Source organism: Mastigoproctus giganteus, chromosome 14 (assembly GCF_048544385.1).
Source record: "Mastigoproctus giganteus isolate SK-2022 chromosome 14, ASM4854438v1, whole genome shotgun sequence".
Classification (NCBI taxonomy): Eukaryota; Metazoa; Arthropoda; class Arachnida; order Uropygi; family Thelyphonidae; genus Mastigoproctus; species Mastigoproctus giganteus.
The window spans coordinates 21529353-21555065 of NC_143588.1; the positions used below are offsets into that span (position 1 = coordinate 21529353).

General features: G+C 37.3%; 1 protein-coding gene across 1 annotated transcript in view; it reads left to right on the top strand.

The window, feature by feature from the left end:
• The first annotated feature begins 914 nt into the window (after nt 1-914).
• Nucleotides 915-25713, top strand: part of LOC150075007 (uncharacterized) — a 40743-nt gene continuing 15944 nt past the window's right edge. The window contains exons 1-2 of the mRNA XM_090389035.1: nt 915-1058; nt 24961-25049. Of these exons, the coding sequence (XP_090245161.1) occupies nt 24993-25049 (57 nt within the window). The 5' untranslated portion in view covers nt 915-1058; nt 24961-24992. The remainder of the gene's footprint in view (nt 1059-24960; nt 25050-25713) is intronic.

Sequence of the window (25713 nt, forward strand, 5' to 3'; positions counted from 1 at the left end):
GGAATTAAACAAAAAAATTAGATTTAATGCCGGGTCATTTTAATATGCTTGATATAATGCAGTGAAGCCTTGGAATAAAGAGTGGTTCAATGATCATCTGCAAACGTAACATACGGCTTTGCAAACTTATACTTTTCTAAACGAGCAGCAGACGGCGATATATTTTTCCGGTAAGCTGTCACGAATTTTTTTCTGGGTAATATTGAAAATTTAATGTATATATTTATTTAAATTAAATATTTTCCCTAGATAAAACTTATATAACAAATACGTTTATAAATATTGTACGAACACCATGCGCGCTTCCAGGATTTTCTTTGGGGATGGGGTGGCTAATGATCATAGCTGCTATTTGACCAGTGGCGATACTAACATACAGCCAGGCCGTTGCCACCGTAAGAATATATTACGGTGACGTTGGTCAGGCCCAACACTGCAGGAGAGGGAGGGCAATGAATAGTCAAGGGAATTCGACAACTAGTATCGTATGGTTTGTGACGAGCAGTGCCCCGTTTCTCTGCGGGCGTTTCTGCGTATCATTTTCTTGTATAGTTTGAACCATATGGAACGAACCGCATTAGAGAATGTTTCAGTTAGAGAGTGTTCACATAGTCGTTTGAACATCCTCCAACCGAAACATTGCACTGAAGTGCCGTTCTCGAATAGCATAAATAGAACCACAGAGTGAAAAATACGAAAATGAAAAAAAAAAAAAAAAAAAAAGATTTTAAAATGAATCGTTTTAATTAATTGTTTCCCATAGTGGGAAATTATTACGCGTGGCGCAACAATTTCTTTCTTTTGCTTGATCCACAGAGTAATAACTTGAGCACAGTTTTGCATTTAATTATTTGCCAGAACCTTCCCGAGATCCTCCTGATCACAGAGCAGTTAGATCTGTGCTCCTGATTATTTCTACTTCAGCATCTTTGCAGAAATGGGAATCATGGATGTGGTTAGTTATGTGACTTTACAGCTGCGTTGGCGAATATTCGAAGAAAACATTTGGAATGTTGAAACTTGGTTCTGCTTGTTTTTCAGCTCCGTAAATCGTGGTGGTAAGATATTTTTGCAGTTTGCAGAAAATGAGTATGCTTCCGTGTTTACATTTTATGGCTTTGAGCAGGAACAGCAGGAAACAATTTCTCCCCCTTGCTAGATACAGATTTTGTTGAATAGAATTGCATATTAGTGATGAAACGATCCTATCTGTAATGAATATATTATAAGTATAATCATGCATAAATACATCCGCCGTAAAGGATTAGTGTTGTTTTTCACTTATCTGATAACAAAAAATATGTGCTGTAATCTCAGGGTATAACTTAATAAAAGTGCACTCGAGCTTTTACTGTTATTTGAACTGCAAGTTATTTGCCGAATTTAAGTATAGCGTTATATAACGGCGCAGCCAGAATTGTTTTTTTTTTTTTTTTTTTTTTTGGAGGGGTTGGGGTGGGTAGCGTGCTCATATGAATGCTTAAAAAAGTGCGTGTGTGTTATAAATGATATCTAACGAATACTATGAAAATCTGGATCTACGTCGCTAACCTTTGTATGAATATAAAACTAGGGAGGAGTTCAGCATCCCCCCCATGGTGTTTATTGTGTTTACTTTTTTTCCTTGTATGCAGGTAGCAGTTAGTACAGCATCAGCATATTTGTTGCATTTTGCTACAATTCTTTTATTTGGTATAATATTGTTTAGTTTTATAAATCATTGTATTAATGGCAATACAGTAGATTTCTTTTTTTAATGTCGGTAATATTTTTATAGCAGAAGATGTAGATGGCTGATGCTATATAAGCTTGCTTTCTTGCATCATATGCCTTTACTAATGGCATTAAAATATTTAATTTTTGACATTTTTTTTTTTTTTTTTTTTTTAACTAGGTTATATTGTAGTTTTAAATTTATAATTTGGGAAAATTCAAATGCATTATTACTCAGAAGTTTGAGAACTGGTCCAAGGGAGAAGTATATACTTCTGCCCTAGTTCTTTTTATTTACAGTAATATAATACAGAAGAAATTTGTGGTGAAGAGCTTCCACAATATGAGATGTATTAAGTAGCAAACCAAATTGCTCATTGCTGTTTATGAAATGATTTTGCCCTTAACTCTTGTATCATGAGACTTTTGCCATAAATTTATTTGAGTATTTTAACTTTTATATCATCACTGATGTTTTGTTTGTACCTCATCACCAGATTGTTCAAGGTCTTCACTATGATGCCCATATGGTACCCACAGATGAGTCCCAAAAAGGGTTGAAATTGTGGTATGGATAATAGCAATTAAAATAAATAGCAATATACTTTTCCCTTGGACAGTGTTTCCCAAGGGAAAATATACAGTATTATCTATACTCTACTCAAGCCTGTTAAAAATACAGTATTTCGATCATTAGAATAATATTAATAATAATGAATATTAATATCCATTTTATATTAATAAAATTAATATAATAATATTAGTAATAATGAATATTAATAATATTAATATTCATTTAATATTAATAAAATTAATGAATATTAATAATATTAATATTCATTTTTTGTTTGCAGAGTCCTTCTTGAGGACTCTGCTTTAGACATTTCTATGTGTTTTGTTGCTTCCCAGTGCTCCACGAATACATCTTTCTTGAGGTGCAAAATTTGATAGATGAATGGAATCTTTTTGCTTTCAGCATAGAGCACCCTGTAGCATTTTATAAAAAACCACCAAACTTCTGTTTACTTTACTGCTTCATTCAGGGATAGGATCATTTGGTTGAACACTCTCTCGTTTATTGTCTCTAAATGTTTGAAAACTAATTTTTCAAACATCTATGTTTTAAGAGATCTTAACGAAGGAGTTTCTGATTCATCTCCATCCCCATTCTGGTCTCAATCTCTATCCAGCTGAATAAACATTTTGTTTGTTAATGTTTCATTATGTGAGGCAATCTTTCTCCATTTCCTCCAAAGCCTCATTGCTTGTGTAGTTTAACAGTCTCAGCTTGGATTGCTCTGCATCTTCAAGTCCTTTGAAGTCCATTGGTTTACTTGGTATAATATTGAAGTTAAGAAAAGATTGGCATTCTGTCAATTTTTTTCCATACATCATTAATGCAGTTGGAGAAAATGTTGTTAGAGGCTTCAGTAATATTTATGGCTTTAGGGAAAATGTTCACAAGCAGTAGTAGTATTGTACTTGAATTTTATGATGGCACTCTGATCCATAGTTGTAACAGTGCAATTGTATTTCATGATATGAAAACAACCATAACTTTATCTTCAGACAAATCTATAATTTGGGGATACCCACAGAGTATTATCCAAATTATTCAAGAAAATATCCTTGGAGATCAGCAGCATTTTGCCTGCAAGGTCATTTTCAATGTGGTCTTTACTAACTTGTACAAAAGTGCCTTCACAATATGAGATTAATGCAGTAAGTAGCAAATTTAGTTTGCTCATTGCTATGTTTGAACTCAGCCCTGTCTATACAATAATGTTTAACAGCTCTTGTAGACTGGGCCAAAAGAAGCCACACATTATTCTTGAAACTGTATATTACCCAAGTCATTTTATTTGCTTTTCAAAGAATAGACAACTTTGACTTCAGGTATCCCTTTAATCCTTTTCTTTATGAGTTTCCCAAATGTATAAGGATTCATGATAGTGAGGCTTTTTCCCTCTGCGGAATTTTTAAAAATATTCTGAAATGAAAACTGTATAAATGCCCTAAATATTATTTGCAGTTATTTTGACCTGATAACCGAACATTAGAGGGAAATTATTTCCAAAAATCAAATAAGAAAATTAGAAAAAATTTAAAAAATATTCAGGGGTGGGAATTGAAAAAAAAATTATGAAAAGCATAGTTGTTGTTATTATTATTTTTAATGCAGTAATATTCTCTGTATATATATATTTTTTTTATCATTTAATTCATTTTATCAGTTTGCAGATGAGAAATTCATACTGATGGATCAGAAATCCATGGAATTTCATCTTTTAACAAAAATCAGACAACACAGATAATATATGCAATCTCCTTTTATTTTCAAAAAGAATATTCACATTGCCTTATATTAAAACTGTGTCTGCATACACATATAAGAGATAGCAACACATATTGTAAGATTTCAGTACAATTCATACATTTAATAGATGCTTTATCTGAAATCATCATCAGCCATTTTCAATCCACTGCAGGATGAAGGCCTCTCCAGCAACTTTCCAGTTCCTTCTGTTTTGTGCAATGGCCACCCATTTACGACCCACAAACTCACGAATTTCATCTGTCCATCTCTGTTGTTGTCTTCCAGGTTTTCTTCTAGCTCCTCTTAGGTATCATTCTGTTATTCTCTTAGTCCATCTGTCATGTCTTCGAGCTATGTGTCCTGCCCAAGACCAATTTAGTTCTTCAGTTTTGATAAGAATGTCCTTTACTTGAGTTTGCTGCCTAATCCATGTGTTTCTCTTCTTATCTAACATTCTGATTCCCAATATAATTTGTTCCATTCTTCACTGTGTCATTCTCATCTTCTCTTCCATTCTTTTGGTGAGGGCCCAAGTTTCACTTCCATAAGTCATGGTGGGTAGTATACATTGGTTCATTGTTTTACGTTTCAGACAAATTGGGATATTGCTCCTCAGTATTTCCTGAATGCTATCCATCCAAAATTTATTCTTCTCTTGACTTCCAGCCATTTATCATTATTACAGCTAATAACTTGTCCCAGATAAGTAATGACTCCACCTTTTCAATTACTGCTCCTTCATTCATTATTTCCCTTTCTGTGGCATGCTTGTTCATCATTACTTTTGTTTTAGCCATATTCATGTTTAGTCCAAAATCCTTACTAACTCTGCATAACTGATTAAGATTTTCCTCTAATTCTTTGGGATCGTAGCTTATGACCACAATGTCAACTGCAAATCGTAAATAGTTAAGGTACTCCCCGTTCACATTGACTCCTTTCTGCGACCAGTCTTATCTTCTGAAAGCTTCCTCAAGGGCAGCAGTAAACAGTTTCGGAGATATTGTGTCTCCTTCTCGAACTCCTTTCTCGATTTTAAATTTCCTACTGTCATTGTCTAGTCTATATAGGAGGTAGCATTCTCATATATTTTCTTCAAAATCATAATATATGGGGTATCTATGCCTTGTCTTTCCAGTGCCCGAAACATTGCCTTAGGCTGTGTGGAGTCAAATGCCTTTTCATAATCCACAAATGCCAGGCATAATGGTGTTTTATATTCATTTTCTTTCTCCATTAGCTGTGATATTACGTGAAGGTGATCCATAGTTGAGAATCGTGTCCTAAAGCCAACTTGCTCTTTTGGTTGATTCTCATCAAGTATTCTTCCTAATCTGTTAGTAATGACCCTTGTGAATAACTTGTAGATGTGGTATAACAAGCTAATTGGTCTATAATTTCCATTTCTTATTTATCTCCTTTCTTGTGCAGCAAAACTGATTGCATTATTCCACTCCTTAAGCATCACACCTTTTCTAATGCATTTTGTGAAGAGTCTTGCCTGTTTCTCTGCCATGTCTCTTTCTCCCAATTTTAACAACTCTACAGTAACTTAATATTCCCCCAGGGCTTTCTGATTCTTTATTTTCTTCAACGCGTGTTCTCATCAGGAAGGATATCGGGTACGTCATAAGTGTTACTGATTTGCGATCCATCTTTCCTGCTGCTAGCATCATTCCCTCGCTCCTTGTATAATTCTCTATAGTAGTCTTCTGCTACTTGAATTATGCCTTCTCTGGTATTTATAAGTACACCATCACTATTCTTCAGTTTCAGTATCATTTGTCTTTCTGTATTACTGCTCATGGCTGCTGATTTAAGTTCTTTGTTTTCTCTTAATGCTTGTTCTACTTTTTTTGTGTTAAATCTTCTTATGTCCTCTCTTAGTCTCTTTCTATTGGCTTTGCATAACTCAGTATACTCAATTTTCTCCTTGTCAGTGTTTATCTTGCTCTTCATATGTCGTCTTCGGTTCATCATGTCAAGTGTTTCTTGACTAATTTTTTTCTTCTTTGTTACTTTTTACCTATAGGTTCCTTGGGCTTTTATCACTTTCAGAAAGTTGTAATATTCCTTGTCGATATCTTGGTCCTGAGCCGTCCACAGAAGCTCAAACTTGTTCTTAAGTTCCAGTATATACTGCTTTTTCTCCTCTTCTGTTATCTCAAAGAACCTTGTATTATTTACTCTAGTCAGTTTTTTTTTCTTTTCTTACATCTATATCAAGAGTGCATCTTACCGTTCCATGATCGCTTCCAACATTTACCTTGTTCAGAACGGTAACATCATTCACGATATATCTTCTGTTAGTGAGGATGAAGTCGATTTCATTAGTTGTTAATCCATTTGGTCTCTTCCATGTCCACTTTCTGTTTGCCCTTTTTTTGAAAAAAGTGTTAATTACTGACATCCTCGAGATTCTGCAAATTCCACAAATCTTTCACCTAATTTCTTTCACTAATTCCAAAATTTCCTATAGTTCACCTTTCTGCACTGTTTTATCTCTTTCCAACCCTAGCATTGAAGTCCCCCATAATGATAGTGTACTGGGTTTTCTGCTCATCTAGAAGACTCGGTTTCGGTGTACATTTCTTCAGCCTCTTCATCATCATGGCTCAATGTTGGTGTATAAATCATTATAACCTTTAGCTTGTACCTCTTAGAAATCCTGAGTTGTAGTCTTGACACCCTTGGTGATGTACTTTTGAAAAACAGAATGTTGTTTTTTATATCTTTATGGACCAGAAAGCCAACTCCACCTTCACTCCTTTCACTGTTTCCATAGGTGTACAGCAGATTTCCACTTGATAAGCTTAAGTGATTAATATCTTCTTCTTATTTCAGCCAAACCAATCATATTCCAATTCACATTTTCTAATTCGTTTTCCAGCTCTAATATCCTGTCTTCACCGATGAGCAATATTACGTTGTAACAGGCTAAGTTCAGTTTCCGTGCATGGCAGCCTGGTCGCACCCAGAGATTCTTAGCGCCCTCTGCTTCCACTCTGATCCTCTTGCTGCCGTAAGAGAGGGAGTGAAAGTCGCTGGGGACTGAGGGCCATTTGTTTTTTTGTGCTGTCATGTGCTGGAGGGTTTGGTCTTTTCCTCTTCACGCTGACCAGGCATCTTGAAGAGAACCACTCTACACATTTTTTGTCACCTAGGTGACGTAACAGGGCTTACCATCGAGAAGGTGTGCATGAGTGAATTTTAGGGAGGTAGGCAGGCCAACTGGACTTCTCCTAATCTTCTGAGATAGAAAGATATTGGATCCATCAGTGTTTTAGACTGAGTGTCTGTTAACACACAGAATATCTGTTCCCCTCTAAGCCCCTTATCTGAAATGTTATGGAACAACTTTTAAAATGAAAATTTATATCCATGCTCTCTTGAGGCTACAAATGAAAAATATAAATTTACTTACATGGTCCTGATTAATGGAAGTGGTGAACTGGCATTTGCTGTTTCAAATTTCCTGCAGCATTCATTCCTAGGAAAAATGTGATCTTTTGTATTAGTATTAATAGTGGCAAATGATACAAGAAAGCAAGCTTATACAGCACCAGCAAAAAAAAAAAAAAAAAAATCCCATTTCACCTATCTGTCCCCTCCAATAGTTTGTCTAGTTCTTCCTTTAATTTATTCAAACTATCCACTTCCACAACAAAGGATATGGAAGCCTGTTCCAGCAATCACCCCCCCATTGGCTGAAGGCAAACTTCTGCAACCATCCTTCCTTAATTTTAATTTATATTCCCTCGTGTGCATAGTCTCAGCAAGAGGAAGAATCCCATCAGCATTGAGTTTGCTCAAGCCATTCAAAGCCTTCACATCAATCAGATCACCTCGCTCATAGGTGCCTAGATCTGCAAGTTTCTAGATCTGCAATTTGCAGAACTGAAGCCTTTTTGGTAAAACCATCCTTCCCTTCACCAATCTCGTCCTTCTGTGAACCCATTCCATCCTTCCTAAAAGGAGGCCTCTAAATCTGCATGCAGTAATCAAGATGCAGACTAGCCATCCTTATACTTGGGGATAATCACCTCCTGCTAGCAAAATTCCTGTATATCATTGACAAAACCCCATCAACTATCTTGACAGCCTGTCTGCACTGCTCAGAGATTACCCCCAAGGTCCTTTTCATTTTCCACTACCCTGAGTGTACTACCACACAGTTGGTACATTAATATGGAATTACTGCTGCCCCTGTGCAGTACCTAGCATTTGCCAATATGTTGCCATTCTTCAGTTGCCATTTCTCATCCCATCTATCTAATTTTATATCACTGCAGACTTAGATATGAAGCCTGATATAACCTCATTAATATCATTAACAAATACAGAAAACAACAGCAGGGCCAGTACTGAACACTCTGGAATCTCCACAAATAACTTTACTCCATGAAGAGCAGTGTAGTAGGTAGTAGTGTATTATTACTAGGAATGTAGATGACCCTCATCAACCGGTGCAATAGCATCACTTTACTTATTGGAGGATTGAAGTGGTGGGAAACCATGTTTAGTCTCCAGAGCAAAGTTCTGGCAACTCTCCCCCATCTCTTTTATCATGCAATATGATTGAGGTTATCATGGTGAGAGCTAATCTTCCTTACCTTTTGAAGGTACACTGTTCTAAAACAGTATTCACAGGCTGGCTGCTGGATAGGTCACTGGACTGAACTCTAGGAGGCTTCTGGACTAGTGTATAATCTTGCTGCCTCTACTCTACCAGATAGTGACTGGAGGAAGTCTGAGTAGTGGGTATGTGGGGGGGGGGATATCATCGAAGTCATCTTGTGTCAAGGAGCTGGGTATGTTCTTGCCATGTGTACACTATATCCAAAAATTTCATTTCTTCACTTATCTGATTGCAAGTAACTGAATACATCATGAATAGTCAAACTAATAGAACAAACGTATTGGCGAAAAGATCTAAATCTTTCATATGCTTCCTTGTTCATTTCACAAATATACGTGGTCTCAATGATGTCTGTTTCTGCTTACAGTCTGCCAAACCCCACATACTTTTTCTGACAGAATGTCAGTTATCCATTGATTCAACTACTGCTCATCTCAGTTGTCCTAATTATTTGCTGTATGATTCTTTTTGCTTCAAAGGTATACTTGTGCACCTTGATATTCCATGTCAGAGTCTCTACGACAAATTTATCTGTCAAACTTGTCAAATTTATCTTGTGCCTCTATTGTTCTCCCAACTCCGCTAATCACTTGGAACTCTAACATCCTCCCTTTGAAACCTGACTTTCTCCAGTCCAACTTTCCTGACAATGAGGTAATTTTCCTTGGTGATTTTAATGTTCACAACCCCATCTGGTTTCCATTTTCTAGTCACACGGACCCAGCTGTGTGAGATGCCAAGGCTTTTGCAATTATTAATGACCTTCTGCAGATTATTCATTTATCTAACAGAATACCAGACAATCCTAACCACACAGCCAACGAGCTTATCTTTTTCTCGCAAACAACCTTTCTAAATACATGGTCAAGGTGAGGATCCTCTAGGCACCTTAGATCACAATTTGGACAATCTGAACCTCGTGTTGTTTAGCATTACCAAAATGCAAAATGGGTTGACCTGCTAGTTCTTTTCTTTTCCTTGGTCAGATTAGTGTTTTAAATCTTCTGAGGCCAGTGTTTGCTTAGGTCGTGTCAATGAAATTATCCTTGTAGGAAGAGAATCCTTTATTCCACACACCACCTTAAAATCAAGTCCTTTATCTTGGTTTTTCGATAAATGTGCCAAGGCTGTTCGAGATAAGAATGATGCATATTGCAACTGGCTTGTATTGAAATCTGCAGTTGCATTTTCTGCTTACACCAAAGCTTGCAGTTATTAATCAGTGCAAACTAGATTTCGAATAGGCTAAGAAGAAAACTTGCTTCTAGTCCAAATGGTAGTCGAGCATTCTGGTCCCTTGCCAAAGCTATTGGTCACAACTTTTCTTTTCCCATCTGTATTCCCACCTGTATCAAAATTGGATTGTACTGTTGCCACCAAAGAATAAACTGACCTACTTGCATCCTACTTTTTCTTTTTTAACTCATGTTTGATGATCTTAGTAAACCTTAGTAAAATATTGTTGTTAATCTTCATTACTTTATAACCATTCCAAAACACATATGTAACATATACATGTGGTATTAGCATTAGTAGAGGCAAACGATGCAAGAAAGCAAGCATATGCAGCATCAGCCAAAAAAATATACAAAACAACAATGGGCCTAACACTGAACCCTGGGAAACTCCACTAATAACATTTGTCCATGAAGAGCAGTGTCCATTGATTACCACTCTCTGTCGTCTTGTCTCCCACTCAACCATCCCTTTATCCATTGTACCAATTTATTCTTAATGCCATACCTCTCCAATGATATCAAAATTATTTTTTACATTCAGTTCCTTTGTGACCACATCATAGTATCCAATCAAATTGGTCAGACAAGACCTCCCTTTAACAAACCCATGCTGTGTCGTAACTATTACTGCAGCCTTGTCTAGATGTTCCTGCAATGCTTCTTTAACCAGTGATTCCATTATTTCCCTTGGAACCCAAGTTAAACTAACAGGTCTATAGTAACCTGTGTCACCTTTGGATGAACCCCCTTTGTGAATTGGTGACACATTTGCACACCTCCAGTCCATGGGGACCTTCCCTGAGTCCAAGGAAGCTCTCATAATTATAGCTAAGGGTTTGCTTACTTCCTTTGCTGCCTCCTTTAATATAACTGGATAGGTCCCGTCCACTCTAGGTGCCTCTTTTTATGTTTGTAACTTCAACAATTTCTTCTCCGCTTTGCTCTCAGTTATTACAAAATCACTTAGCTCCCTGTTAGAGTTTGATAAACTTCTGGCACTCCCCTCATTAAATAACTCCTCGTGTGAATATAGATGCAAAATACTCATTCATTTTATCAGCTACCTGAGCATGATAATCAGTAGTCAACCCTCTATGTTAAGTGGTACAATCTGATTCATCCCTTTCCTCCTAGAGTTTACATAAGTAAAGAACTCTTTGCTGTTTTTCTTTGCATCCTTTGCCAAGGATTTCTTGTAATCTGCCTTTGCCTGCCTAACCTCCTTTGTGACTTGAATACAGACTACTTTATATCTGCCATAGACTTCTGTGTCACCTGGTACTTTATATGCATCCCATACATTTTTCTTCTCTGCCACGAGCCTCATTAGTTCATCTGACATCCATTTAGGCCTAAACCTTGAACAGTATTTCTTAGTTGGAATGAAAAGCTTAGTAGACTCCAAAAGTCCCTGAAGGCTTCCCATTTAGAATTCAATTTTGGTAATGTTCAGTTGATCCTACTGTACAAAATTTAAAAACTGTCTGAGACTCCTGTAGTCACCTTTACGAAAGCAAAACCCTTCCCTTTAGTCTTGATGGTAGTTACATCTTTAAGTAATTCCCACATCAGTACATTATGATCACTGTCGCCCAGTGGTTCCTTTATCTGCAAATTCTTAATGCATGAATAATCACTGCTGATAATCAGATCAAGAGTAATACTCCCTCTGGTTGCCTCTCGAACATTTTGCTATAGAAAAGTCATCCAATAAATCCACGAAGTCTTGCTAGTGTGTGAGTGACCAATCCACAAGTTTCAGTCAATATCTGGAAAGTTAAAATCCCCCATTATAAGATATTCTGATTTACTGGTCTGCTCTATTTCTCTGCTCAATTGCTCGTCATACTCATCAGATTCTTTGGTGACTGCATCATAGTCTTGCCTGACCAACTTGATTGGGTAATATGATGCAGTCACAAAAGAACTGGATGCAGGGAATAACTTTGATATTATATACTTGGATCTTAGAAAGGCTTTTGATACTGTTGCACATGGAAGACTGCTACACAAATTGGAGCAGTGTGACATTGGAGGCAAATTGCTGCTATGGATAAAGGGGTGGTTGAGGGGGAGAAGACAGAGAGTGGTAATCAATGGACACTGCTCATCGTGGACTAATGTTATTAGTGGAGTCCCTCAGGGCTCAGTGTTGGGTCCATTATTGTTTTCTGTATTTATAAATGATATTGATGATGGTATATCAAGCTTAATGTCCAAGTTTGCAGATGATACAAAGGTTGGCAGGGTTGTCAAGGACACTACTGACACTATGCTGCTGCAACAGGATCTGGAAAGGTTGAGCAGATGGGCTGAGAGGTGGCAAATGAAGTTTAACATTGACAAATGTAAAGTACTACACATGGGAAACAGCAACCCCAGAGCAACGTATCAACTCTGTGGTACTACACTGACAGTGGTAGAGAATGAAAGGGACTTGGGGGTGGTTGTGCAGGCAGATATGAAGTTCTCTGAGCAGTGCAGACGGGCTGCAAGAGTAGCTCATGGAGTATTGTCAATGATATACAGGAATTTTTCCAGCAGGGATAAGGAGGTGATTATTCCATTGTATAAGGCAATGGTCAGGCCACACCTAGAGTACTGTATACAGGTCTGGAGGCCTCATTTCAAGAAGGATGTAGAGCTGCTGGAACGAGTACAGAGAAGGGCAACAAGATTAGTGAATGGAACAAAGGGGTGCTCTTACGAAGAAAGGCTTAAGTTTTGCAAATTACAGTGTCTGGAGACTAGGCACCAGCGAGGTGATCTGATAGAGGTGTATAAAGCCTTGAATGGTTTAAGCATGCTCAATGCTGATGGGATTCTTCCTCTAGCTCAGAAAAATCACCTGAGAGGGCATAAATTCAAATTGAGGAAAGACAGATGTAGGATAGATGTGCGGAAATTTGCCTTTAGCCAGCGGGTGGTTGGTTGGTGGAACAGACTTCCATCCCTTGTGGTGGAGGTTGATAGCCTAAATAAGTTTAAGGCTGAGCTGGACAGGTATTTTGAACGAACAGAGGGGTGAAGTGGAAGTGGGTTTTTTTTTTTTTTTTTTTTTGGCTTCCTTTCTTAAGCTTGCATTAGCTTGCTTTCTTGCATCAAATGCCTCTACTAATGCTAATGCTAATGATTCATTAGGCCTATAACACACACCTACTCCCATTTTTCCTTTCCCAGTGCTTATGTCACACCAAAAAGACTCAACATTGCATTGTTTACCAACGTCAATTGGATGCACTTCCTTAGATTTTGTTTCTTAACTAACAGCATAACCTCTCCTCCTTTCCTGTTCTGTCTATCCTTTCTGTACACAGTGTACTCCCAAATTCCAATTCTGCACTGCTTGTGTCTGTGTGACGCCACATCTCTGATATCCCAGCAATATCTGCCTTTGATGTCTTGACTAGCACTTCAAGCTCATCAAATTTATTAACTATATTCCTAGCACTGGTGTTTACAGTGTCTTTCTTTTAATTATTAATATTATTTTCTGTGGAATACACGTATTCCTCTTTTCAAATATATTAAGTGCTGCTTATAGTGATCACTGATTATTAGAATCAACCGCTTAATAGAATCAAATTTCAGAGAATCAATTCAAATCAATAAAATGCGCTACACTTTCATCATTTATTAGAATCACATCTTTGGTTATAAGAATCAGTTTTGAATGCCTCTGTCATATTTTTCTAAAGCACATTTCTAGAGGCTACAACCATAAAGCAATATGCAGTTTTCGGTTTATTGGACTTTTTTACTTGTACAATCTGGTAAACTAGTAGTAAACTCAATCTTATTGCATTTGCAATAATACTGATAGGTGGAATTCTGTATGTTTTTATGTTACTATGGAGAAATATGTTTCCCCTTCACTGAAATCTTCAGTCATATAAAAAATATAAATAAATTTCAGAATCTGCTCTTAATTCCTATATCTAAATTTCATAAACCTTTTACTCATATCTCACTTGCACATGTCGTTGTTAGTTCTAATTTGTGTGTGCCGTGTGCTTTGTTATTGATCGACTGTTATCTTTTTTACTGAGTGAATTTGAGTGTAAAAGATAAGTCATGAATTAAAGAAATATACAACAAATTAAACTTAAGCAATATGTCTCAAAGAGAAGCACTTCAGCAGTAAAATTAGGAGTGCCTCAATCATCTTTATAAAAATTATTAAAATCATGCACACATTAAACACTGTGATTAGTAAAGCTAAAAAAAGAAGCATGAAGGGAAAGGCCAAACAGGTCAGCTCATTTAATGCACCAATCAATAGTAGCATTCTTCAAAAAGCTCATGATTTTGCTACACAAAGAGTTTAAGTTTGGGTGACTGACAAGAAGGACGGAAGGAGAGACATGATATTGTTTATAAAAAAAAACTTCACAGAGAAAAACTCGGCAAACTGTGTTAAGCACTTATAATCCTGAAGACATTTGTAATGCAGATGAAACAGGATTTTCTACAAGGCTATCCCAGACCATTACTTGATTTTCAAAAATTCCTCTGCATCTGAGGAAAAAAGATCAAAGACAGGATTACAGTTCTTTTAACATGCAACATGACTGGAACAATCAAGATGAAGCCGTTAGTTACAGGCATGAGTAAATCGCCTAGATGTTTTAAAGGAGTAAAACAGCTGTCTGTTGAATATGCCAATAATGCCAATGCTTGGATGATAGCTTCTTATTTTAAGAATATCTTCATAAATGGGATTTGCAATTGGATAAGAAAAACAAACAAAAATGCATTGGTTTTGGAAAACTGTCCAGCTCATCCAAAGTTGACTTTCAAAAGAATTGAATTAGTTTTTCTACCAACACTGATTCAACTTCTCAACCAGGGTATAATAAAAACCTTTAAGACTTTTTATAGTTTGGATATGAGGTGAAGAATCATCCAGTCTATAGATGATGGTTTGGGAACATCATCCAATATTGCAAAGCAGATAACTATTCTAGATGCCCTTTATATGCCAAGGAGGAGGAAAATTTAAGATGAACCCAAATGAATTCCAGTTACAAAACGGCAAACTAGTGAAGCTATAGCCGTCCCGAGTAGAGCATTGGAAGAAACTGGTGCAAGTGATCATGAATTGAAAATGAAAAATTGAAAAATATATTGAAACATTTATAGATTTTGCAGTGATAATTTGAAACAATCTAAAATAAGTGACTACTGTATTTTAAATTATAATCATATTATAAAGTGTTATGTTTAATTAATATGTATATTAATTAAGCTATGTAAGGTGTAAACTTTTATTTTGCTAACCTGTGGATAATATTCTTCCAATTTTCATGTATCATTTAATTGATAATAAAGCCTAAATTTGTACTTTATATCTTTATTTTTATAGCCTGCGGATAATATTCGTCTATTTTCGCTTATTAGAATCAAGTCAGCAAAATTCAATTTGCTGTGACTTGATCACTATAACCAGTGCCTATTGTAATTGTTTCAATTATTTGTAAATTCCTCACAGAGCTTTTGAGATTTGGGCAATGTTAGGTTAAAATACCCCAAGAACAACAGCAACATTTTAATAAAGTTACACCATTTATGTACTCCCAAGTCCCACTAAATTGGATGCCACTTCTTTCATAACTGTTGGCAGGAAGTAAATGCTGTAACATGCAATTTTGTTAGAGAAATGGAAGACTGTGCACTGCTTGGAGATCTGGCGCCCCCGTAGCCAGGTGGGCAGGAGTAGCAGTGTGTAGCACACGCTTCTTGATTAGACCGGGGTTCGAGCCCATGACCACCAAATACGGAGGATTCGGAAAGGTCAGGGAGTGACCACCCCATATCCTCGGAGCAATATGGCCTTAGTTGCTAATGCTCCTAAAAACCAAATAACAAATAAGCTTGAAGATCCAGTTTATACTGGGTGGAGCTAAGGTGGCACAGTGCAACCCCCACTCCCTTTTTTTAGGAGAGCAGTGAGGTTGCAGCTTCTTACTACAATATCATCTATAAGCCAGGAACAAGCATTAAGGGAAAACAAAGGACTTAAATCAGCAGCCATGAGCAGTAATACAGAAAGATGAATGATACTGAAACTGAAGAATAGCAATGATGTACATATAATTAGCAGAGAAGGCATAATTCAAATAGCAGAAGACTACTATAGAGAATCATACAAGGAGTGAGGGAATGATGCCAGCAGTGGAGAAGATGGATCGCAAATCAGTAACACATATGACATACCTGATATTCTTCCTGATGAGGTAGAACATGCGTTGAAGAATCAGAAAGCCCCAGGGGAAGATGAAGTTACTGTAGAGTTGTTAAAATTGGGAGGAAGAGACGTGGCACAGAAACTGGCAAGACTCTTCACAAAATGCATTAGAAAAGGTGTGATGCTTAAGGTGTGGAATAATGCAATCAGTTTTGCTGCACAAGAAAGGAGATAAATCAGAAATGGAAATTATAGACCAATTAGCTTGTTATACCACATCTACAAGTTGTTCACAAGGGTCATTACTAACAGATTAGGAAGAATACTTGATGAGAATCAACCGAAAGAGCAAGCTGGCTTTAGGACAGGATTCTCAACTATGGATCACCTTCACGTAATATCACAGCTAATGGAGAAAGAAAATGAATATAAAACACCATTATGCCTGGCATTTGTGGATTATGAAAAGGTATTTGACTCCACACAGCATAAGGCAATGTTTCGGGCACTGGAAAGACAAGGCATAGATACCCCATATATTATGATTTTGAAGATAATATAATATATGAGAATGCTATCTCCTAGACAAAGACGGTAGCAAATTTAAAATTGAGAAAGGAGTTTGACAAGGAGACACAATATCTCCAAAGTTGTTTACTGCTGTCCTTGAGAAAGCTTTCAGAAGATTAGACTGGTCGCAGAAAGGAGTCAATGTGAATGGAGAGTACCTAAACCATTTATGATTTGCAGATGACATTGTGGTCATAAGCCATGATCCCAAAGAATTAGAGGAAAATCTTAATCAATTATGCAGAGTTAGTAAGGATTTTGGACTAAACATGAATATGGCTAAAACAAAAGTAATGATGAACAAGTATGCCATAGAAAGGGATATAATGATTGAAGGAGCAGTAATTGAAAAGGTGGAGTCATATACTTATTTGGGACAAGTCTTCAGCTGTAATAATGATAAATGGCTGGAAGTAAAGAGAAGAATAAATTTTGGATGGATAGCATTCAGAAAATATAGTCATATACTGAGGAGCAATATCTGAATTTGTCTGAAACGTAAAATGATGAACCGATTTATACTACCCACCATGACTTATGGAAGAGAAGCTGAGAACAACACAGTGAAGAATGGAACAAATTATATTGGGAATCAGACTGTTCGATAAGAAGAAAAACACATGGATTAGGCAGCAAACTCAATTAAAGGACATTCTTATCAAAACTAAAGGACTAAAATGGTCTTGGGCAGGACACATAACTTGAAGACATTATGACAGATGGATCAAGTGAATAACAAAATGGTACCCAAGAGGAGCTAGAAGAAAACCTGAAAGATAACGATGGAGATGGACAGATGAAATTCATGAGTTTGTGGGTAATAAATGGATGGCCATTGCACAAAACAGAAGGAACTGGAAAGTTGCTGGAGAGGCCTTCATCCTGTAGTGGATTGATAATGGCTGATGATGATGAAGCCAGGTTTTTAGCAGGATTGCCCAGCTCTGTTTGGAGCTGGAGAGTTGGAATCATTAATAGTAGATCATCTAGTTTGTTTTTGATATTGTGGATGTTCTGAATAATAATAAAAAAAAAGAAATATCATTGGACTTTGTATGAGGGACTGATATAAGATTGATTAGCTTGCAATATAATTCCATACTGCTGAATGCTGGAGGACCGTGTGAAAGAATGAATGTAGAAGGTGGAGGAGCATGGCTTGATTCCTGTACTGGAATTCATGTCATGGATGTGTTCTCTCACAATGATATGTTGTTGGCATACCAGTTTTTCTTTCATAATGGGAAGGACTTAGTTATGCAGCCTCCTTGGGACAAAGCAGAGTTTTTCCTGGCCCCAATGCTTTTGTTCTGAAGTATGACATTATAATAATAAAGAACATGTGACTGACATTTGGGTCCAGTGGGCCAAATATCAGCACTGCATTAGCATTAATAGAGGCATGTGATGCAAGAAAGCAAGCTTATATGGTATCAGCAAAAAAAAAAAAAAAACCCCTTTCCATTTCACCCATCCATTCATCCAAATGTTTGTCTAGTTCTGCCTTGAATTTATATAAGCTGTCAACTTCCACAATGACAGATGGAAGCTTGTTCCAGTAATCAACCATCCGCTGGCCAAAGGCAAATTTTCACACATCTATTCAACAATTGTCTTCCTCAATTTGAATTTATGTCCCCTTAGGTGATTAATGTGCGCAAGAGGAAGAATCCCATTGGCTTCGAGCTTGCTCAAAGCATTCAAGACCTTATACACCTTAATAAGATCCCCTCGCAGGTGCATAGTCTCCAGACACTGCAATTTGTAGAGCTTAAGCTCTTTCTTTGTAAGAGCAACAGTTTGTTACATTCTGCAATCTCGTTGCACTTCTCTGTACTCATTCCAGCAGCTCTACATCCTTCCTAAAATGAATCCTCCTGACCTTTATACAGTACTCAAAGTGGGGCCTGACCAGTGTCTTATACAAGGGGATAATCACCTCCTTATCCCTGCTAGAAAAATTGTATATCATTGACAAGACACCATGAGCTGCTCTTGCAGACTGTCTGCACTGTTCAGAAAAATTCATATCTGATTGCACAATTATCCCCAGGTCTTTTTCATTCTCCACTACCCTGAGTGTAGTACCACACAATTGATATGTCACTCTGGGGCTACTGTTATCCATGTGCAGTACTTTCCATTTTTCAATGTTAAAATTCAGTTGCCACCTCTTAGCACATCTGCTCAATTTTTCTAGATCCTGTTGCAGTAGTGTCCTGTCATTAACAACCCTGCCAACCTCCGTATCGTCTGCAAACTTGGACATTAAGCATGATATACTTTCATCAATATCATTAATAAATACAGAAAACGACAATGGGCCCAACACCAAACTCTAGGGGAATCCACCAATAACATTAGTCCACAAAGAGCAGTCCATTGATTATCACTTTCTGTCTTCTCCCAAACCATCCTTTTACCCTAAAAACTGCAATTTGCCCTTAATGCCATACTGCTCCAATTTGTACAGTAGTCTTCCATGTGCAACAGTATCAAAAGCTTTTCTAAGATGCAAATATATGATATCAAAATTATTTTTTGCATCCAGTTCCTTTGTGACTGCATAGTATCCAATCAAATTGGTCAGACAAGACTTTCCCTTAACAAACCCATGTTGTGTCTAGATGGTCCTGTATTACTTCTTTAACCGGAGACTATATTCATTGTGCTGGAAGAGAAGTTACACTAATGGGGTCTGTAATTACTTGTTATCCTTTGATCCTCCTTTTTGAATTGGGGACATATTTGCACATCTCCAGTCCATGGGGACCTCCCTTGAGTCTAAAGAAACTCTGATAATTATGGCTAAGGGTTTGCTTACTTCCTTTGCCGCTTCCTTTAATATAATGGATAGATCCCATCCACCCAAGGCACTTTTCTTGTTTAACTTCAACAATTTATACTCCCCTTTGCTCTCAGTTATTACAAAATCATTTAGCTCCCTGACCCGAGCAGAATCATCAACAGTTGAACCATCAATATCAAGTGGACCAAAACCTGTCTGATTCATCCCCTTCTAGAGTTTATATAAGTAAAGAACTCTTTGCATCTTTTGCCAAGGATTTCTCGTAATCTGCCTTCGCCTGTCTAACCTGCTTTGTGACCAGCTTATATCTAGCATAGGCTTCTGTGTCACTTGTTAGTTTATATGCATCCCATGCATTTTTCTTCTCTGCCAAGAGTTTCATTAGTTCATCTGACATCCATTTAGACCTAAAACCTTAACAATATTTCTTAGTTGGCATGAAAAGCCTAGTAGCTTCCAAGATTATTTCTTTGAATGCTTCCCATTTCGAATTTGTTGTTGGTAACATCATCAGTTGGTCCCACTGTATAGAATTTAAAAATTGTCTGAGACCACTGTAGTTACCTTTTACAAAAGCAAAAACCCTTCCCTTTATCCCTGATGGTAGTTACATACGAGGGTGGTTCAATAAAGAATTGCCCTGACCTAGCTGCAGAGGTGATAGACTGTTGATTCTTGGCACAGGTTTAGTCCTTTTCTATACAGCCACTGTGCAGATTTACACATTTTTTCCATCGACGCATGAGGCTACGGATACCGTTTTTGTAGAAGTGGTGAGGTTGGTCTTTGAACCATGACTCTGTTGCAGAAATGAGTGTCTCGTCATCAGGAAAGTGGGTACCCCGAAGAAATGATTTGAGGGAAGGAAACAAGGAATTCGATAGTGCAAGGTCAGGTGAGTAGGCTGGATGGGGCAGTATTTCATATCCCCAAGTGGCCTTGTGTTGTTGCAATTTCAGAAGTGTGAACTGATGCTTTATCTTGAACCTTTGGAAAGCATGCCATGCCTACGTTTTGATTTTCTTCCGTAATTTTGTGAGTAAGTTGGCATAATAGGCACCTGTAATTGTTCTTCCTTTCGGCAGGTAATCAGTCATTATTACGCCTTTCTTATTCCAAAACACTGTCAGCAACACCTTTCCTGACGCTTGGACCCCTTGCCTTCTTGGGGGGGTTGGGGAACCATGATGTCGCCATTCCATGGATTTCTTTTTACTTTCAGGGTCGAAGTGGTGTATCCAACTTTCATCCTGAGTGATTAAACGAGAGAAAAAGTCTTCCCTCATTTTTTTTGGCACAGGGCTAACAACTCTTGTGATTTCTGTTGATCAGTTTTCTGGAAACCAGTCAATAATCAGGGAATCCATCCTGCACTCAATTTCTGTAAATGGAGTTGGTCATTAAGGACTGTTTCAACAGAGCCCACACTAATCTTCACCTCCTGGTACAATTCATGAACAGGTATCTGGCGATCTTCCATGATTAACGACTCCACTTTTCTGATCTTGCTGTCATCAATGGCTGAATGGGAACGACCAGGAATGGGCTCAGATTCTATTGATGTCCGACCACACCTAAACTGTCTATGCCAGTGCTTCACAATGCTATAGGATGGGGCTTCTTCCTTATATACAGCAGTCATCTCCTTGTGGATTTCTTTAGGAGATTTCCCCTTCAAGAACAGATACCGGATTACAGCGCTGGCTTAAACTTTTTCCATGATGCTACTTCGTCACACATTCATCTCTATAAGAGAAAAACAAATTAAGACGCAGGGCTGAAATTTTACACCTTTAGTATAGAGATATGTATGATGCTACACACAAAATATCATGACTCTGTGATATGTGGAAGTAGGTGAGGGTGATTCTTTATTGAACCATCTCGTATTTGAGTAAATCCCACATCAGCACACTGTGGGCACTGCCACCTAGTAGTTCCTTTATCTTCAGATTCTTAATGCATGAAGAATGAACATGCTGCTGTAGAATACATTATTAATGATTAGATGTTATAATTTGAGATTTCAACCTTGAAGGAAGCATATGCTTGACATTTTGTTCAGATTTTGGTTGGATTACTTTTTATTCTGAGTTTCGAAACAAATGGTGTATTCTTTTACAATAACATTTTAATGGTTTGTTCTTGATTTGTTCTTTTGTAGTGCCTGTATATAATTGGCTGATAAAATGCTGTTGGGTTGCCTGCTTGTTGCCGAGTGATTGCACTATTTTATCTCTGTGTACAACAGAGATAAAATAGTTTGTCTTTGTCCTTACCTGAGCTGTACAAAACTGTTATGAACAGGGCCAGCCCCAATATTTATGGGGTCGCATTTAAGGAATTATTGCGGAGCTCTGTTTGTTATTTCCTTACCTCCAGAAGTTAAAAACAGTACAGATATTATTGAAAGTATAACATAAAAATTACGTCTCGTGTTTGACATCAAATGAAAAATACATGTTGAGAATGAAGTATATGCTCTACTTCTAGCAATTTTCAAGTTGACTTGTGCAAGCACTCTTGGAGTGACAATAATGTGGGTAACTAGTCATTAAGACTGTAAACTCATTGATAGAAATGCAGAAAAGATGAGGATAATATTATTATTTAGACCATTTGGGGGGCAGGGCCCTGTTTGACAAAAAACGGTTGAGCATGCTTGTGGCTGTCCCTGGTTATGAATAAGATCATACTTTGTAGCAGCTGATCTGGTCACAGTGTTTTAGTGCCGGGGGGGGGATTGAGCTGGTTGTTTTATGCTGGCAGTGAGCTGGATGATTTTGTAATAACTGAGAGGAAAGTGGAGGAGAAATTGTTGAAGATAAACATAAAAAAGGCACCTGGGGTGGACGAGATCTATCCAGTTATATTAAATGAAGTTAGCAAACCCTTAGCCATAATTATGAGAGCTTCTTTGGATTCAGGAGAGGTACCCATGGACTGGAGATGTGCAAATGTAACCCCAATTCACAAAGGAGGATCAAAGGGCAACACAAGTAATTATAGACCTGTTAGTTTAACTTCTGTTCCAGAAAAATTAATGGAGGCACTGGTTAAAGAAGCACTGCAGCGTCATCTAGACAAGACTTAAGTTATAGCTCGGACACAGCATGGTTTTGTTAAGGGAAAGTCTTGCCTGAACAATTTGATTGGATACTATGATGTGGTTACAAAGGAACTGGATGCAGGGAATAACTTTGATATCATATATTTGGATATTAGAAAGGCTTTTGATACTGTTGTACATGGAAGACTGCTGCACAAATTGGAGCAGTGTGTGGCATTGGAGGCAAATTGCTGCTATGGATAAAGGGATGGTCAAGTGGGAGAAGACAGAGTGGTAATCAATGGACACTGCTCGTTGTGGACTAATGTTATTAGTGGAGTCCCTCAGGGTTCAGTACTGAGTCCATTAATGACAGTACGCTGCTGCAACAGGATCTAGAAAAGTTGAGCAGATGGGCTGAGAGGTGGCAAATGAAGTTTAACATTGATAAATGTAAAGTACTACATATGGGAAACAGTAACCCCAGAGTAACATATCAACTCTGTGGTACTACACTGACAGTGGTAGAGAACGAAAAGGACCTGGGGGTAATTGTGCAGGCAGATATGAAGTTTTCTGAGCAGTGCAGACAGTCTGCAAGAGTAGCTCATAGTGTCTTGTCAATGATATACTGGAATTTTTCTAGCAGGTATAAGGAGGTGATTATCCCCTTATATAAGGCAATGGTCAGGCCACAAATCTTGAGTATTGTATACAGGTCTGGAGGCCTCATTTTAGAGCTGTTGGAACGAGTACAGAGAAGGGCAACAAGATTAGTGAATGGAACAAAGGGTTGCTCTTACAAAGAAAAGCTTAAATTTTTCAAAGTACAGTGTCTGGAGACTAGGCACTTGCAAGGTGATCTGATTGAGGTGTATAAAGCCTTGAATGGTTTGAGCATGCTCAATATTGATGGAATTTTTCCTCTTGCTCAGAATAATCATTTGAGAGGGCATAAATTCAAATTGAGGAAAGACGATGTAGGATAGATGTGCGGAAGTTTGCCTTTAGCCAGTGGGTGGTTGGTTGGTGGAACAGACTTCCATCCCTTGTGGAATTTGATAGCCTAAATAAATTTAAGGCTGGGTTGGACAGGTACTTGGAAAGAACAGAGGGGTGAAATGGGAGCATGTGTTTTTTTTTTTTTTTTTGGCTGATGCTGCATAAGCTTGCTTTCTTGTAATCATATGCCTAGGCTAATGTCCACCTGGGAATAGCCAAGGGATCAAGTTGGTTAGGAACCATGATAAGACAGGCACAAAATCTGTTTGGGTTTATTTGGTGTATTAAGAGTGACTTGAAGGATAATAGATGCATGGGTGAAATGCTTTTGAATCATTTTAATGGTCTTAAGTTACAGATCTTTAAGCATAGAAGCATAATTTTTGGGTTAGATATTTTTTTGTATAGAGCTTCTTGTTAAATATTTTTTGTTACAGAGCTTAATTTTTTTCTACTGCAGAAGATTTGGATGTAGGAGTAGTTGATGGAAGAGGAAGAATAGGGATGGAAGAAGTCCTTTAGACAAGAGCCAGAAATACATCTTGCTTTTTGAGTTGAGGATGTCTGCTTTGGTTATTTTTAAGGAACAGCAGAGCTGACAGAATATCCTCTAGCATGGTCCTATATAATTTATCCAGTAACTTCAATGTTTTTGTTGGCATATTGGCAACACCACTGGCAGAATGCAAAGAGAGGTAGATGTACTTACTGTGAGGTGAGGTTAAAATAGTCATCCAGTGAGGATTAGTCATTGGCACTGACCTTGAGGGGAGTAACAAGGAGACTGGGTAACTGATAATGTTGTTACTCGTAGGTATGTTAGACTTTGGTCCACGCCGTGTCTTAAAGATACTGTCATAGAAGATTAAGCATATTCATATGAAACTGGGGTTGATGACTTGATAAGATGTGGCCAGAGTACTTGCAGTGTAGAGAAACCTCTACTGCAGCAGTTGCAAAAAAATGAAGTGGGGGGGGATAATTTTGGGTAGTTTGAATAAATGGGAAGTGGGTAGTTTGAATAAATTCAAGGAAGAACTAAACAAACCATTGCAGGGAATGGACAGGTGATGTGAGAAATTTTTTCACATCACCTTTGCTTTCTTCCATTCTTTGCCGCTACTAATACTAATATGAGGAAATGTCCATGTAAATATGGTATATATAAAATGTGAATATTTTATCTAATGTGGTAAATTTGAATTATATTTCAGTATGAATCATATTTCAGTATTGTGTATATGAGAGGTGTTTTTTTTTCTCTCTCCCTTTTCAATTTTTCAGTGTTGTGAAGTTATAAGGATTTCAGCAGATTTGTGTGTAACAGACAAATCTGCTGAAATCCTTATACAATTTATATATATTGTTAGAACCAATATTGCAAAGTCTTATACTATAAGATAGGGAATTAATATAAGCATATTTCTTTCTATCAGATGGTGCAGTTTGCTAAATAAGCACTGATAAAATGGGTTGTGTGTTCTCAAGATCAGACCGTGACTACAGTTATCCAAAGATATTTCAGGTAAATGTAATTTTATGTTGAAATTAATGAGAAAAAATGATTTAATTTAACAAAAGAATAATAATACATTAAAATCTCAGTAATTTGGAATGGGAGTTGTTCTCAAGTGAAAAGTCTGAATTGTAGAATAATATTATATGTAAATATTCTAGTCTTCAGTCATGAAAAGCAAATTTATTCTTAATCTAGCTATATATGTTAATTTACATGTTAAGAATTCAAATGTGAAGAAAAGAAAAATTTATGAAAATGTTTTTATTCAAAACAAAATCAAATACTACATGTTCTGGCATTGCTGAAATGGAACATCATCATCAAGGAGGTCTGGAAGAACATTCTGCAGGAACTGAAGGTACAGCTCTCCTATTAGTATGTTTGGTAGAAAGTGTGGTCAAATTAGACAGTCTCCTAGTGGTCTTGTCCCAACAAGAAACATTGCCGATGTCGTGACTCACGAATTGCATTAGGAATTTCGTCAGACCAAACGTGACCGTTATGAAAATTAAAAATACCATCACGAGTAAACCCAGCTTCGTCAGTCAACAAAATGTTTAAAAATTGGGGGTTCAGAACACTGGCAGATGTTCACTCTGGGAGGATGGTCTGTGAATCCTCAGACCTGGTACATGAATCCTGATACATGCTGGATATGGTTGGAGTACAG